General features: G+C 41.6%; 1 protein-coding gene across 7 annotated transcripts in view; it reads right to left on the bottom strand.

Moving 5' to 3' along the window:
* LOC127366381 (intermembrane lipid transfer protein VPS13B) overlaps positions 1-17,733 on the bottom strand; it is a 315,825-nt gene that overhangs the window by 142,766 nt on the left and 155,326 nt on the right. For all 7 annotated transcript variants that reach the window (XM_051405186.1, XM_051405181.1, XM_051405183.1 and 4 more), the window contains exons 23-27: positions 14,461-14,695; positions 12,928-13,145; positions 8,398-8,601; positions 3,132-3,303; positions 883-997 (exon numbers count right to left, since the gene is read on the bottom strand). In XM_051405186.1, coding sequence (XP_051261146.1) covers positions 883-997; positions 3,132-3,303; positions 8,398-8,601; positions 12,928-13,145; positions 14,461-14,695 — 944 coding nt within the window. The remainder of the gene's footprint in view (positions 1-882; positions 998-3,131; positions 3,304-8,397; positions 8,602-12,927; positions 13,146-14,460; positions 14,696-17,733) is intronic.

Genomic DNA, 17,733 nt, shown 5'->3' with positions numbered 1-17,733 from the left:
GGGGAATTGCCTCCTGCTATGCGGCCTCTTTCCAGCAGAGCAAGACCTCAGGCACGTACACAGCGCACAATCAGAGCTGCTGATTCCATCACAGAGGAATGTGATCAAGGCAAGGAGGAAGAAATACAAGAAAAAATAAGGATTTAGATACCGAAAATGAGACCACTCTTTAATTGATGGGAAGAACGTGTGTGTATAGGCCATAAAAAAATGTTTAGTCACAGCTTCAGTTTCACTAGGCTGAGGTATATGCTTTCATAATGTCAGAGCCCAGAGCTAAATTACCCCATTTTGACTGGAACTTGACGTGGGGAGAGATTACCATAAGGATGCAGTGGAACATCGCCCGGTGGTTTTCCTCCCTAACAACGTGTTAATGTTTCTGTGAATCGATTCAGACACCGCAGGCTCAGAGAAAATGACTGACGGACTGACTGAACTCCTCTGTTTTGTGAGTCAGAGTTGGGCCAGTTCAACCCATCCGTCTAGTCCGTTGGTCCATCTGTCTGTCTGTCCTTCTGCCTGTCTGTGGTCCGCACCGCAACAGCTGTCTGGAAAGACGATGACGCTGAGGTGATAATCCGAAAAATCACCCATATGAGCAGAAGTGGGAACAGACAAAGTGTTAGTGGTACTGGTGGTAAGTGTGTGTGTGTTTAGACTCTGGGACTGTGAGAGAACAAGTGTGTGGGGGCAGCAGGGTGACCTGGGGGAGAGAGAGACTGTCCTCAAACTGGAGGATGCCAGTTTTATTGCTGCTTCTGCTAGTGACATATTACTTAGACTTGACATTGTCATCAAAGCCATTCCTGCTTGCAGACTTAAAGATGAACAAAATACCTGGAAGCATACACATGTTTACATGTATAGGATGTACTCTACCTGCATCTGTAGTGGTCGATGTTGAAGCTGCCAACTTTACATTTAATCTTTGTGTAAACATCCTGGACATCTACTGAGGCACTCAGGTCTTCTAGTTCACTGATGACACAGATTTCTGACAGAAACACAAAAAAAAAACAGAAAAAGAACATACATTCATGTAGGCAACTTAAGTGTGTATCAGTCTTTAGTTTGCAAATCGATGAATGCCGAGAGTTTGCAGAGCTCCCTCTGTTTTTTGTTTTAGTGTGCTGTATGGCCCCCATTGCATTTGGCAAACAGGCTTAAAGCTGAACTCGGATTTCACAAGAGGAAGTTTCATCTGTGTGTGTGAATTTAATTTCAGTAGGCACGAGGACCTACACTGTAGCTAACCCTGTCCAGGTCTTTACCCCTGGTACTGATCCAACTGCTGTGGTCAGTTCTTACACAGTGGACACACAGTGTGTTTTTAAAGCTGATTAAGGCTAGAGCCTATGTACACACAAACACACATACACACACAGACAACAAGCGCGCAAACCCATACACATTGCCTGGCTGCCTAAGGAAGTCATACTGAAATATGTGGGTAAGGCAAAGCATGAATAAGATATCCTTCATCCTGTTATAATGAGAAGTGTGTGTGTGAATGGGTGTGTGTGTGTGTGTGTGCCAATGTGTGTTTACACAATACTGAATGCTCATGTAGACTCTGTGTGTGGATTTATTAAAATGTATGTGCGTGTCTCTGTGCACCTTGTGTGCAAACAAACCCACCCACTGCAGGCGAAGTGAGTAAGCCTCATAGAAGGACTGATTAACTTTGTATTGAACCGAGCTTGTGAGCTTAACTGTATGTTCTCTCTCATTGTTTCCACAGAGAAAGTCCCACAATCACAGGCTAGCTTGGGAAAATGGACTTCATGCATGTGAAACTATGGTTGTTGTTGTACTGTTGCCTTGTGGTGATTCTGAGAAACGCAGAGGTTCCTAATGGCTTATTAAAATTGAAACACAAGGCTTGTCAGCTTTATTGTGGATACTGTGTGGAAAGAACTCTCCCAAGTTGTTAGATACTCAGAAACTCATAGTCTCCGAACACGGTGTTGATATTGATGTATGAGTTTTCTAAACCCACCCTGTAAAAGTCCTGGAAACCCTTAGTCCCTTCGTCTTAAATGGCTCATCTTAAAAGAAGGAAAGCGTACCACTGATTTGTGCCTTTAGCAGAGCCTCTGGAGACTCATGCTTGATTTTTTACCTCTAATCTTCCAACACATAATAGCATAACATTATACCCAAGAACCCATACGTCTGGAATAGCTGTTTTTCCATTTCTCTGCAGAGACAAGAATCTTATTTCCTTTGCAGTTGAAAAACACATTACATCATAGCAGATTGTCTGCAGTCATATCTGTGGCTTACTTATCTCCAAGAATGTATTTGTAATATTAGGCATCTAATATATTGCATACACACAATTTTTGTTTTCAATAACATGTTTAATGTAGTGCACAAAGAAAATCCAGTGGTAAGTTCATCTCGCAACTCAGATGGCACATATTAAGCCCAAATCCAAAGTAATGCCTATTTAGGATGTCTCTAAGTCAAACCATCTCTGTGATGTCCTCCAAAACATTCCGTTTCCACTATTAAAGACCTTAAGCTGGGCGATCTGGTTGGCAGATGCTAAATATTACAGCCACCAATTAAAGGTAAATCTAGCCTTTCATCGCCCCAGTAAATCTAAAGGGGACAAGAGGCGGTTCGCTTGGGATCCATCACCCATTTATTTATTTGTCTTTTCCCTCCATCCCTCCTTCCCTCCAGCTGCTTTTCCCCTCTGAGGGCTCAACATTTGAATGAGGAAAGAGTCGGAGCTGATCACTTTAAGTGTTGATACAGCAAGACTGTAAAAAATCTGAAAAGCTTCCTGCGCTCTTGCACACGGACACATTTGCAATAAAAACTAGTCCCACTTTACATATGAAAGTTTTCTCTATTGTCTTACAACACAGAGTCATCAGATCTCAAACTTAGTTTAATAGTAAATAATGAATCTATTGTTCATTCAGAAACAGTCACTTCCACTGCTCATGTTCATGACTTCTGTCGCTGCTGCCATGAACATAAAGCACAGAGACTTCACACACCTGTGCAACAATTCATCAACTTGATCCACATGAATTTGAACACACGCTGTGTATTATCAATCAGCAATATAGAATAGAAAATGTTCTGAAATGATTATGTCATGGTTGGGGTACCTGTTTTTTTGGCAGTTGGGTCATGAGCAAACAGTTTCACTGTGACCTTGGGTAACATCCACTGCATCCAAAGGCTGACCTTCCCGCTGGTTCCACCAATGCTGCTAGTCTTCTGCTCCAGAGTCACCGTGTCGGCGAACGGACTGTCATCTCCGGCGGGCACAGAGTCACCCTAGAAAGCCAAGACAGGATCTGTTCAATCAGGGCTGGCAAGATTGTAACAAGCCATGATTTGAGGCAAAACCTGGCACCACCACATGAGCTTGAAGAATTCAACCTTTTATATAACATTTAAAAAAAACTTTAATGTCCTTTTCTCGTCAATAAAAAACCCTCACATATTAATAAGATTAGGTAGTCAGTTATGAGATACAATAAAACAAGGAAAGGCATTTTATCAAAGAACATATGCACAAATACAAAATGTGCCTTTAAATTCTGATGATTGTGCATCAACTATTAGTTTGTCTATCTGCCTATCCAACCATGTGTTCGACGAATGTGAACGTATGTTTGGAAGTGTCGTCGCTGTGCACGTAGCCATAACAAAGCAACAACCAGCTTTCGAGCTTTTTGGTGTGTAGATGACATCAGTGTCTGGTGAGCAGAACTCCACTCAGAGCTAAGCGATGTGTGGGGGTAAAGGACCATTGTGTGGAGCTGTCACTGGTGTTAACCCCAAACTAAGCCACCAGCACCCACATGGCCTGCTTTCACTCAATTGCGCCAGGACACACACGGCTTACAGCCTGGGAGAGAATGGGAAGTGAAGACCGGAGGCGGGGGCGGCGATGGGGGGGGCGGGGTGAGTTGGAGAGGAAAGCAGGATGCGGCAGAGGACGCTGCCTTCTTTGAGCTCTCGTCTCATTACTGGGGGTTTGGCAAGGCACTGAGGATGACAGCACTGGGGACATTTTTTATTTCTCTCAACTCTCTTCCTGGCAAATCTGTTTTCCAAACATGTATCTGAGTGGCTGACACGGGAAGTGAAAAGCCTGCAAACAAACAATATGGCAATTTGCAGCTCTGGCATTGCGGGATTTAACTTTTTCCACAGCTTTCCGCTTGCAGCATGGTAATGACAGATTGTGTCATTGGTTATCGAGCCTGGCTGTGGTTGGTGAGGAGGTTATCAACCATCTCAATTAGAAACCCCACAGCTGCTCGACTGATTACAGTGTCTTAAAGAGGATCCAGATGAGGAAACTATGTCCCTGTTCCACAGCTGGGGGGAGGGATGAGGGCCCCACACTAATTTGCAAATTTAATTTAATCGCGCAGTTGAGGGTGGCTGACAGCAGAGCTCAATAACAACGGATGACAATTATATAAATAAATGAAGGATTATGCCGATTCAAAAATAGATTCAACATTACAGTGTATGGGGACCACTACAAACTGATGAGAAGCATGTGCTCCACAGGAAGCATTAGCTCTCAGAATAAGAAAAGTAAAACATATGTGTTTTTGTATTCAAGATTTAAAATGTATCAGATCAGAAACAAACGAAGGAATGCAGCAGAAACCCAAGCATAAAATATATATTTGTATTTGTATTATATATTGTTATACTAAATGTACTGTCTATATAGAGTATAAATACAGCTTCATAACCTACAACATTATGAATGTAAATACTGTACATAGGAACAAAAATGCCACAAAAAAAACAACACTGAATCAATTAATTCGTCCAGAACTAGCATTTGTCCCATTAAGTGTCCAGAAGTGTCATTATTTGTTTCCATGGAACCAAACAGTCAAGGTGTCAGTGTGTGTGTGTAATAACAGTAACTGGCACTGAGTAATATGAACCTAGTAGTAATGGCGTTCAGTCAGTCTCAATGAGAGATATTCTAGTGTCAACTGCCATTTGGGGACTAATTATTGTTGAGCTGGAGTCAAAACACAGCACTCTGTGCGTGTGTATGTGTGTGTGTCTCTCTCTCTCTCTCTGTGTGTGTGTGTGTGTGTGTGTGTGTGTGTGTGTGTGTGTGGTTAGGGCTGTTTAGTTTACAGTTCTGGCCAGTCGGTAGGATTAGGCTCTGTAATGTCATGTGTGGAAACAGGAGCCAGCCGCTGGCGCTGTGGGAAGCTCAGACCACTGTGTACTGCAGCGTGGTTACGCTGGAGCATCGGACACCCGACTGCTCCTGCTTCCCAGCCAGAACCACTGCTGTCACTTCTAAACTCTCTCTTATAAAGCTGATTTTACCAGGGTCAGAAGAAAAAGAAATGTATATAGTTTTCAAACAAATTTCTTGGACTTTTTAACAGAGGAATTTTGTTAATATGTTAATATGAGAAAAAAACATAAAACCCAAAAGGTGTAACTGATTTTAACTATCTTGAGTTGAGTTTGTTTTTTTGTTTTCATGTATAGCTGATATTTTGGACCACCTGACAAATTTAAAAAGAAAAAAGAACTATAAAACTAAAGTTAAGATCACTGATAACTTCCAAAAAGCCTAAAAGTTCCTGTTTTCATCAGTGTAGGAAATTACCCCCTCCTCCTCTTATCAAGGTGAGGCCTTGAAGAACAGATGTGGTGGTGTGGTTCTGGTAGAGGTGGGCTCTGCCACGTTCCTGAGCTGCCAGATTGGGGCCCCAAACACACACACATTCTAGGAGGGAGCTATTTTCCCACACCTCCACAAGCCAAGTTGTAAAGTATACAGTTTAATTCCTGGGCCTCTGCGCTATAAACGGGCTGAGGATCCGGGTTTATTTTCTTTGCAGAGTTTGTCTTTGCTCATCAGAGAGACCCAAACATTGGAAGACAACAGCAGGCTGGGAAGTGTCAAAGAAAGACGGAGGACAAGGCAGATTATGAAAGAAGAGTGAAAAGAGAGAATGTGATTTAGGGACAGGTGGAAGGATGGAGAAAGGTTGGGAGGGTACAAAGAATGGGTTTAGCAATAGAAAAAAAAGATTAAAAAGGAAATGATAGAGCAAGAGTGGTGGGATAGAGCTGGGCATCGAGAAGTAGTAAGAAAGGGGAAGAAGAGAGATGGAATAAAGCATAGATGGAGAGACAGAATGGGAAGACAATTACAGAGATGGAAAAAGCAAAAAACCGAACTTGGCACGTGATCCACCACATTCTGACATTAATTCCTAATAACTGATATCATTGAAATGTCATGCTAGCAGTCATTATCACAGGAGGTTATTATTGCTAATGCTTAATGAGGAATCTTCATTTCTAATGGTGGTCTGGCTTTAATCAGGTTAGGAAAGAATGTTTTTTAGGCTATGGTCAGGTTCAAAATTTGGTGCCAAAGGTCAGGTCAATTAGAGTTATGAGAGAATGTTGTCAGGATCAACATAAGAACATGTGAAATGCACGGGAGGCAATTCATAAATACTAGAAAAACACAAAAATGTCACAGAATATTGTGTCAGCTATAGCGCTGAGGGCAGAGGAATGGTTGGGAAGGCGCTGTAGGCCAGGGGCCTTTGGGGTTGCGGTATGGATGTAGTTGAATAACTAGAAGAGTGAGGAGAAGGGTGGGGAGCGGGCTTGTTGGGAGAGAGACTGCTGCCACTACTGCTGAAACTTATCAAAACAGCTCCTACATTCTTGCTCAATCACCCAGCCTCCCAGAGGACTAAACACTTCTACCAGTGTTTGTACTTAGGTAAACAGTGACAAGTGGGCTGTCAGGGGCCTCTGTGGCCTTGTTATAGACGCACTATACCATAGGGCCTCCTCTGCCATACTGAACTGCTGCCACTTATGCGGGTCCACAAATGACGCAAGAACACACATGTTGATTTTAGAACGGAAACAAATGCGGACGCAGATGCACATCGACATATGAAACACTTTTTTCATGTATATGTACTCACACAGACACACTTTATTGCCTCTCAGGGCGGTATGATGGTTGTGTTGTGATCCCAGGGGCCCCACTTTGCTGACAGGGCCCTGGTGGTCAAAGAGCATTAAATCCTGGGCTGGTTTCCACAGAAACACTCAACAACACAATAATTTTTATGCATCCTACTTCACGCAAAAATACACATACATATTACACGAGGCCTTGGTGGCTGAGGCCCCAAGGCCATGGGCCCCCAGCTTGTCACTGTTAGCTGCTACTGTCCTAGACAGGAGAAAAAAACTCCTGCCACAATATCTAAACCTAGGATAAGTATCGCCTAGGGTCGAAAGGAAAATCAACCCTCATAAGTTGTTGTTGCCCCCTAAAAACTTTGACTGTTATTTTTCCATTGGCTTCACACATGCCGGCACGCATTGCTACACTTCATACTTCATTCCCTGGGTTTGATATTTTATCTGAGCAAAAAATGTAAATACAGGTTATTGTTTTCCCCAAATTAAGAGGCAGGTTTATACTCAATCAAGCCCCAGCTTACACGAATCAAACAGAGCTCACAAGCCTATCTGGAGTATCTGTTCTGGGTAAGAAAAAATAATGAAAGAAACGCAAGCACTGATGAGAGATTTTTCCAGCTTTGAAAATCCTTCCCAAACAAAACAGTTTTTGTTTTTTTTGAGACAAATTGCATGTGTTAACACTGACTCAACTATTCATAACAATAAAAAATACAATATTTGCACTTAAAATCATAAATCAGCAGCAGAATTAAATATACAACAATGGCTTTAATAGCATGTGTTTTTGCATGACTCATAGCATCTTAGTTTTGAAAAAAACCCTCATAGTTGGGTGTTGTCATTAGGCTTCTTATTAATCAACACGATGAAAAAAGTTCAAAAGTGGATGACATCGAGCTGTGTAATATGGCAGAAAGTACACAAATGAATGAATGAATGGATAAATTAGTAAAGCGTTTAAGTCAGCGTCAAATAAATAAAGTGCCATTGCATTACGTATTGGAGGCAGTGACACGTTTTCTTCTGATTATGAGAAGAGGCTTGAGTTTCTGCAGATTTTAACAGGTTAAATTTAAGACTTTTTAAGACCATTCTGAATGCAATTCAAGACCACATTAAAATAAGTACAAAGAATATGAAGGCAAATTGAAATTGGTTGCCTTTCTGGTTTCATTTTGTACTGGTTACAGCCTGATCAACACAGGTTTCTCCCACAAAGACAATTAAAAGTGAGACTTAAAAGTTCATAGAACTAATGTTAACCTAATTAATCCAGTCTATTTCTATAAAATCATATTTAAGACCTTTTAAGACTTTTTAAGATGCCACAGACCCCCTGAAAGAACTCTCATAAAAACACTGAATTGACTAAATGAAATGTGTAGCTGGGGGAGAAAAACAAACCTCAGTGGGTGAGCCAAAATCTGCAGAGGGGCTGCAGGTGCTGGTGTCTGGCAGGGCGGTGCCAGCACTGCTGCGCACTGGGGAGGAAGGAGCAGCGCCGGCAGGGGGTTCTGGGATGCTGGAAGTCTGGCGCAAGATGCCATGCCTCTGGAGACGAGCCCATGTGGAACTCCAACTGAGGAGAAGCTCGTACAATAGCTGAACCTGGAAAGAGGAACAAGAAGCTTAAGCTGCAATGCTAGATACAGTATTTTGAAGCAATTGCGTACAATCACACTGATTGGGATCAAATGTAATCCAATGTAGTCTAATGTAAGGAAAAACTATAATGCAGGATTTTCACGTCAATCAATCGATTTTTTTCTTATTGGAGAATGTGCTCATATAGAAAGCTCTTTCTTGCTATACACACAGCTTTGTGAGCAAAAAGTGACCATGGCAACACAGCTGAATACACTTTCAATAGATGTAGTCTGCTGTGCCAATTGAGTGCCTTAAAAGATAAACCTAAAACACCACAAGTAGTCTTAATATTTGAAACCAGATTCAAATGTATTTCTGCCAAGGTCTGACTCAAACAGCTGCACCGGGGAGTTCTCATGTAGTTCTGACTTCTGAGGCCATTACCATGATTTGGCTTGGCAGCTTTGTAGTTATGTGACACTAAACCTAGTTAAAGTTGAGAGAGAAGGCGGAAATATTAGCCAGAAATGGACCACTATCCATTCCCATTTCTTTCACTCTCCAACTTAGCACTGTTTTAGGCTTCGTACTCGTCATTCAGAGAGGCCTCATTTCACAAAAGTGATGTCAAACCTATGTGTTCATGTTCCTATCCGATGGATCATTATTTGAAAGGCACAGCATGCTCATACACGTGCTTCACTGTACAAATTTGTTATCCATAACAACAAAACTCCCAAAGAAACACCCACAGAGGAAAGTTAAGTTGTGTCATCAATTTCCCCTGAAAAACTCACCACGGTTAGGAAAAACTGAAGGCTCGGCGTCAAGTGTTCTCAACTATTTATCATGTGTTCACATGAAAAGAGGCCTTAGCTTCAAACAACAACAAAGCCAAAAACAAGAGTGGAAAACATGAGGGGAAGGCAGGGGAATGTGATGTGATGCTTTCAGTTATTCATGCATTCACTCAGTGTTCTTTAGAGAAGAGAGAGAGGGAAAGAAAGAGAGAAAAGTGACGCTCTTTCACAGTGAGCTAATTTCTGGATTTCAAATGCTTCGCTTCTGCAGCCAACTAACCCCCCACCACTGAGAATCCCTCAAAAGTAAAGGTGCACAGACACAAAATTGCTTTCTCTACTCCAAACACATTTTTACTCGCTATTGCTCGCTCAAACACATGCATGGCTGTTAGCGCACACATTACAGGGAGGCCTTCCATAAATAAGCATAAATCAAATGAAAAGCCGCACAATACATTACAGCTGGGCCATTTCAAACATGTCCAGGAAGAGCTGCTAACGCCGATCCAGCAGCCGTCCAGGGACAGGGCCAACAGCTGTCTGCCATACCCAACCGGACTGCACTGCCGTCAGGAGAGGAAAGGCTACACGCTCTCTTCTCTGAGAGTCTGGGGCCTGGAAGTCCAACCAAGCACAACAAGGCCTACTGCACTCAGCAGCAGATGTGGAGGAAGAGAGAGAATACCAAGTAGAGGTGAAAAGGGTGGAACAAAAAGGGTTGTTACATGACCTCTGTTTTAGCAGTCTGGGGTTTAGACCCTATCCCCTCTTTCAGGATGAGATTTTTACTACATTTCTCTATTATCTCATTCCTTTCATCCACCCTCTCATCATTTGTCTTCATATTTCATTTTGTCCTTCTTGCCATCCTCACCACACTTTATCCTTCTTTTCCTTCATCTCTTATCTTCCCTCTGCCATTTGTTCCATCCTTTGTCTACTTCCTGCTCAAAATATCCCTGATAAGTAGAAAGTAGGGTCAGTTGGTTCAGCTCAGCTACTGTTGTCAAGCCAGTGGACAGGCTTGGCCACACACGCACGCCCACACCCACTCATACACAAATGAACACGCTTGCATGCTTACATGAGCTCACAATGCATGTGCCACACTTTGTGAGTTGGGGAAGTGAGCAGAACATTTGGAGGGCTTGGTTCTCCAAAGACCTGTCATCTGCAGATCAGGAGGTCTGCTCGGCTGCAGTAGTACAAACTGGAGACTGAACAGAGGCTTCCACAGTCATTCATAAAAACACAGATGAAAGGCGGGACAGCGTGCAGATGGTGAGTACTTGTGTGCCTTTATCTAAGCATAGTTTATATAGAAACTTCACAAATTTGACATATTGTTGAGTTTGTGTGGTGGCTGGTGTGTGTGTGTGTGTGTGTGCGCATGTATGTGTGTTCACTGAAATGCTGTACAATTAGATGTCAAAGGTCAAAGCAAACTGTGATGGTGTGTGTATGTCTGCTGATTTCAAGGTGGTCCTGATAAGGTAAAAGAGAAGCTACTGACCCCATCCTTCTGACACCCACATGAATCATTCACACAGACACACAAACTCAGACTGGAGACGACACACACTTTGCATAGCAAGAGCACGCAGGCAAGTTTGATGCGATCGCCATTCCATTAAAAGTCGGTTTACAGCTTAAGTACAATATATAATTTTGATATGTATAAAAGGATTAGGAGAATGATGTTTTATATCATTTTATTTGATATAAAATCAAATGAGCATGTGTTGGAAAATGCAACTGTGTCTTTGCGTGGCCCGGCCCCTTTCCCCCTTCAGTCTCTTTAACTACTGCTTATCCCTTATTTTGCTATTAATGTTTTTGTCACGCATTCAAAGACACTTACTTCACTTCCTATCTTAGCTGCAGTTGCACCCTAACATTTACTGATCCAAAATCCATTCAGAAACTTGCCTATTCATGTGTACACGCTTTCATAGAGAGAATTACACAAATGACCAAGCTTTATACACCACATATTGGGCGGCTGTGGCTCAGAGGCAGAGCGGGTCGTTCCTTAATCGTAAGGTTGTGGTCGGAAGACTAGAAAGGCGCTATACAAGTAAAGGTCCATTTACCATGTACATATATTGACACCTGTGGGGAAAAAAGTGAAAAAGTTAAAAAAAGGAAAAGATGGCTCGACCGTTTCACCCCAGTCTCTAAAAATACCTTTGTTTGTGTCATGAAGTAATTCATCGGATATTATGGAAAATCTGACTGAATGTCACAAAAATGCAGTTTAAATGCCAGGAGAAGTTAAGAGGCCAAACTCATTGGTTATATTTGTTGACTTTAAATGTATTAATGTCTCACAATTAGTGTAATAATGATTGATTTTTAAGCGCTAGATGGAAGTCCACCACCCAAACTGGTCCTGCTCCCTACACCCATCACTGTGTTCTCATATGACTGTGCTGGTGGTATTTATTGTGCAGCAACTGTGCAGCGTTTTGACATCCCCATATACATTCCCACAAATGGCAATGCTAATTAGAAAGAGGAGCAAGTAGTGTGAGGTCTCTTTTGTTCTGGAGAGGGTGGGGTTGTTCTGGCAGTGGTTCTCAAAGCGCTGCTGCACGACTTGAACTGGTACAGTATTAGCTTATAACCCCCCTCGAGTCAGAAATTTACACAGAGGAAGGAAAGAAAGAGAGAGGAGGTGAACAGATGGGAAGAGAGAGAAGAGGGACTGTGATGAAAGGAGAAGAAAAGAAGAGAAGAGAAAAGAAGTTTTCATTGGACCCAAAAACTAATAATGACTCATCATATAATCGCAATAAGCCTTCCCAGCTTTGCCAGACACAGGCACTCCGTTTGAAAGGGAGAACAGAGATGAAGAAGAAAGAAAAGAAACTTTCCCTCAATAAATGACCAGCTCTCCTCATCTCTGGGAAAGTTTTCACCACCAACAGATTAGGCTTTCCTTTGGTTCTGGTACCAATTCCCCTCAATATCACCATGGCTCATCACTGTGGTCGGAGACATTTAACAGTGTGACCACTCAAAAGGTCGCCCCAATTAAGTGTTTACAGAGGGACCTAATTCAATACAGCTAACTCAATTGCGAGAAAAACAAAACATGTGTAATGGTACATGTAGATGTGATTACAGCGCTGTAACAGCGTGATGAACAACAAGCAGAGACCTAACCGGGAGACAAACAGACAAACCATTTCCAATCTGTCCATATTCATCATGCTCACACCAAAACATAATAACACACTGTAAAACAATGATGGTGAGTCTTGCAGTTCTCCTTCAGTCAGACCTCAGAATGTTTGACCAAAACAAACAAGGCAACACTCTCTTGTTTACACTTTCATTTTCATGAAAATTATACTAGGTAAGAAGATGAGGCAGTTTGTTTATTGAGGTCAATCTATATCAGAAAATCATGCAGAGGCAGGATCACCCTGCCAGGGTTCGTGTGTTCATGTTTCAGGAAAGTTTACAACGGGATGATTTGTATAAATATACATGTAAATCTGATGACTACTTTGTGAGATTCGTGGACTGTCTGACTGACCTGAGGGTTGGAGCACTTGACGTGGATGGGCTGCAGATCAACATGGAGGCAGACTACAAAGGAGTGTCTTCCTTCAGAACAGCTCTGCAGCTTATGGGATGTGACCGCCAGTGTGGAGGTACAGCCCATAGGCTCCAACAGGCTCAGGCTTCGCTGCTGTCCCAGTAATGTGTACACGCTGAACTGACTCAGGCTTATTGTCCATGGGAAGGCATCACCTGGTGACAGACACAGAAAAAGAAGGATGCATAAAAAATGCAGGAATGGGACACATACCGTGGGAATAAGAGAATGAAAATTGCAACAGAGAGATATTGGCAGAGATTGAGAGGAGCAGGGAGGATGAGAGAGAAGGGAGAACAATGAGCACAAGCCAAATGATTGTGAAACTGAGAGAAAGACAAAGAGTCAAAGTCAGTAATGCTCATAATCAAAAACAGTATGACAACTAGATTATTCCTCCTGTTTACCTTTAAATCAAAGTCAATCACTGTACACGGGATGAGAAAGCTTCATGGAAAACATTAACGATGCACTAAGGAGTATCTTGTCTCAAAAGCAACACCCAAACTACTCAACACCCAATAAGCAAACAAAGGATCCCATCAAAAGACACGGTAAAATTAGACTGTTTTCTAAGTTTGTGGGTCTGAGACAAGATGCCACACTGGGAGAGCTTGAACTTAACTTAACTTGCCAACCCTGGTAGAACCATCTGACAGAGAAGGGGAACTTGTTCGCTAGCACAGGGCCATGAAGAGCACATTTCCCATGCACCGTGGGCAGGACGCTTTGATCCAGAGCATTGAGAATGAGAGATGAAGAGCTTTTCAAAGGGTAGGAATGAATTACTAAAAGCATGGGTTGTTAATTTTAACGGCAACATTGACAAGGCTGCTGATGTAACTGTTTTTGCTGTCGTTTTTCTTTCTACTCCGTTTCTGAAATCTGTATGCCCAATGCTGATGTCATTGAAGAGTTTAAAAAGGAGGGTGCCCCCCCCCCTTTTTTTTCTTCTTCTAAAGAGAAAACACTGCTCACCCGTCTGAGTGTTGCTTGTGTCAACTCGACCAGGTGTGCGCACCACATGTGAAAGATCTATCTCTCAAAGTCGCTCTACTTAAGTTTGTTTGTCTTTTGTCATGGTAAATGAGTGGTAGTGGGTCAAAGGTTTGCTCAGTGTTGAAAAGACCATAATGATGATGAATTCACATTATGTAGCCTATTACTATTATGAAAGCATTCATTTCAATTATTAATAAAAGCAAATTCATTTGTAATAAAAGTTGAGTAGATTTTTCCCACCCATTGAAATTTATTTGCCAAGACTCCCATTTTTAACCTATGAACCTATCACCATCATTGTTTTCCAAAGTGTGAAATTTTGTTTTCTCATTTAAACTTTCAAATCAATCTATTTGACACCAGGTCATTTGGTGTTCTCACTGCATATCTGGGTGTGTGTTCTTCTCCCAGTACTTTAATCATTCTAATTAAAGTTGAGATTTCATTAGACACAGTATGAAAACCTACCTTCCTCCAAGATGGGCTTGGAGACCACAAAGGGGAGCTCCTGCAGCGGTTCCATGTACTTGTGCCCAGCACTGAGGACACTGATCTGTGGCAGGCAGGCTACCAGAGTCCCGGGCATGGAGGCCTGGTTGTGGTACCAGCTACGGACGGTGCCGGGAATGTCACCACAGATGATGGTGCTCGGAGAGGGGAGGCTGTCATTAGGCAGGAACACACAGCATGACTGCAGCTCCAACTGGAGAGGGGAGGGAAATAAAAAATAATAATAATAAAGGACAATTGAAACCACAATAATCAATTCACATGATCACTGACCACCCATCCGCCTTGGCCTCCTTATATGATTTTAAGTTAGTCAAGTGCTCAAGGGAAACTGCTTCGTGCCAACATTAGAAGCCTTGGATTGCATAAGACAAAGTGTGTGCACAACATTGGGTGTTGCTGGAAAAGACCGAACATGCTTAATAAGCCTTTCCCTTGATTTAAAAATGGAAACAGTCAATCCCACATTTAGTCATATATGCTATTCTGCCTGACGCCTATCTAATGTTATGCATGTATGTTTCAGTCCTGCTTTAGGATTTGCCTCCAAAAAATTTTTTAAAGTAGAATGTGAGACTCTGAATGCCCATTTAAAACCAATGTGAAATTCCATATCTAGGAAACAGAACACCTTTAACAATGTCAGGGACTTTTCACAGTTAAATCTTGAAGTTAAATCCTTTTTGAAGTCTTTTTAAAAGGGTTTGAGACCCATTCCAGCTGCATTGTGTCACACATATTTCTGTTCACCAAAAAGGGGAAATTTACAAGCCATTAGGTCAGTACCCAGTAGCCAGTAAGTGTACGAGCAGTGTCTTTTTCCATTACACCAGGCTGCACTGATTTAAAAGACCAGTTAACAGAAAGGAGAGGAGTGCAGGGTCCAGGGGGCAGATAGCAGGTGCTGCCAAGATAATGTGCATGTGTGTGATTGTGTGTCAGTCAGAGAACTGCTCGGTTTAATGACTGAGCGCTGTTATACTGCAATATATTCAGTATACAACACACATCCTCCTCTGAAATTTGCATACACACTTGTGCAGCTCTCTGCTAACATCACACACACAAATGTTGGAACGCCTCCAACGGGCCTGTATTTGAAGGCCAGTTCTCCCAGCTTTGATGAGAGCCGAGAGAGAGCGAGACTGGCAGAAACCGAGAAAGAAGGCTGAAATAGAGACAAAGGGAGAAGGAGAGCAAGAGAGAAAGAGGGAGAGATATGGTTACACATTCATCTCACGCTGCTTCCTCTTTTGATTACTCTTCAAAGGGGGGTTTGAAATCGGAACACTTTTGCACACTGACACATAAGTCTTTGGCCTTTTTTAAGAGCCGACACGCAGGAAGAAAATCCATTGACACTGCCTGGTCTGCTGCAGATCTTAGCAGGGTTAAGCTGTAAAGCAGGCAGACACACGGAAACCGCTGGGTTTAACACTGTGACTCTGGTCTGCACCTTGAGCTCACTGCCTGAAGCTAATGCTCTCCTGCTGGACATCTTGGTTTAGTCATATATACATTATTACTTGGGCTATTCCTTAACCATCAAATGTTTTTTTTTTTCTAACAATGGCACCCATGACAACCCAAGAACTATTGTACTCAATGACTATATTATAAGTAATATCAAAGGGTATTTTATATAATTGATTTGTAGTACAAACAATGAAAAGGCTTGTACAACAAGTTAGCAGAACCTTAATACTGCCTGTTTTTCACAAAAGCCTCAAAACCTTCACATAAAACAAGCACATTTAGAAATCTTGAACCAGAAAATTTTGGCTCAATAAATTACTAAAATAATAAAGGCGTTTTTCATCCATTAAACTGTCATTGATTCATTTTCCATCAATTCACAGCTTGATTAATTGACTAATCATTTCATGACTAATTTAATGCAGAACCAAGATGTTGTTGAAAGGTATGTATATCTCTGTATATACAGCATGTTTAAGCTTAACCCTATTAATGTCAGAGATAGAGGTACATACTACGTTCAACCATAACAAATAGAAAGTAATCTTATACTTAAACATTTGCTGTTTCAAACGGATCATTTCAGAGCAGAGCTATCCTACCATACAGACCAATTGTATATCAACTACAGTTACCTAAATTATTTTAGTTCCTATACTGTGTCTGATGGTTGACTTAATCTGTCACCATATATCAAACTTTCAGAGACAAACTTTTATACATAATCATTGGAAAATATCAAATACTAAAATAAATGCTCACTGATCAAAGTTCACCCTGGTGAACTACTAAAAAACTAAACTTGAAAAGACACAGATGTCAGGCTCTTTATTTCACAGACATTTCATTTTATATGAAGCGTTTTATTAGCAATTGTGGGATATTTTTAGCTAAATGTAATATATGAAGTAGATTTTTGTTAATAAGTATTCAGAAAGGGAAAGTTAATGGCGAGAAATACTTTAGGTCAGCCAGTTTTTTTTTTTTTTTGGGGGGGGGAAGCTTAGCAAAGGTCTAAACTAAGAGTAGTTTGTGCCACAAGAGGAGGTATCCAGAAATAGTTCTTGTACTATAACAGGGCAGATAAAAATGGGCACCTACTGTATAAGTTACCACCCTAATTGCTAGTGTGTACAATAAAACATAATACCCTTAATGGTGTTTGCTTATGACTTTATAATGCTTTGCTGTTGTTCCCCATGGCAACAAAAAACCAAAGATGATGTCAAGTGTATGGTAGCTACAGACTTGCCACATCACACAGTGAAATACTAACAATAATCAGATAACATCTCACAGATGACAACAGAGGAAAAAGTTGAACAACTGAATGGCATTCACTGGGCATAGCGACCGCTGTTTCTACATGTTTACACTATAGCAAAAACAGGCTCAAAATGCTTCAAAGGGCCTAAGTATGTAATGGAAAAGAAAATGGCCTGTCAGTCCTAAAACTGGGTGATACAAAACTAATCTTTAGTCAGCTTTTTTCTCCTCTTTCCCTCCTTTTGGTGACAGCTAATAAAAGCCACAAAAAACACAGAAACAAACATGTTGTAATTCACAATGGCAACAGTGCATGACACTATCTGAGTGTGAGGGCGGTGAATAAAGCAACATTTGCTTTTCTTTTGAGTGAGGGAGTTAAGGTCAGCAGGGTAGATAAGAACAATAGTGAACTTGGTACTTCACACACTGGGGACCAGAGGCTGCAGCCGCAGATGAATATCTGACTTCAGATCACACAGTCGCTAG

The sequence above is a fragment of the Dicentrarchus labrax genome, unplaced genomic scaffold (genome assembly GCF_905237075.1).
Source record: "Dicentrarchus labrax unplaced genomic scaffold, dlabrax2021, whole genome shotgun sequence".
Classification (NCBI taxonomy): Eukaryota; Metazoa; Chordata; class Actinopteri; family Moronidae; genus Dicentrarchus; species Dicentrarchus labrax.
This window is presented reverse-complemented; position numbering and strand designations above follow the sequence as displayed.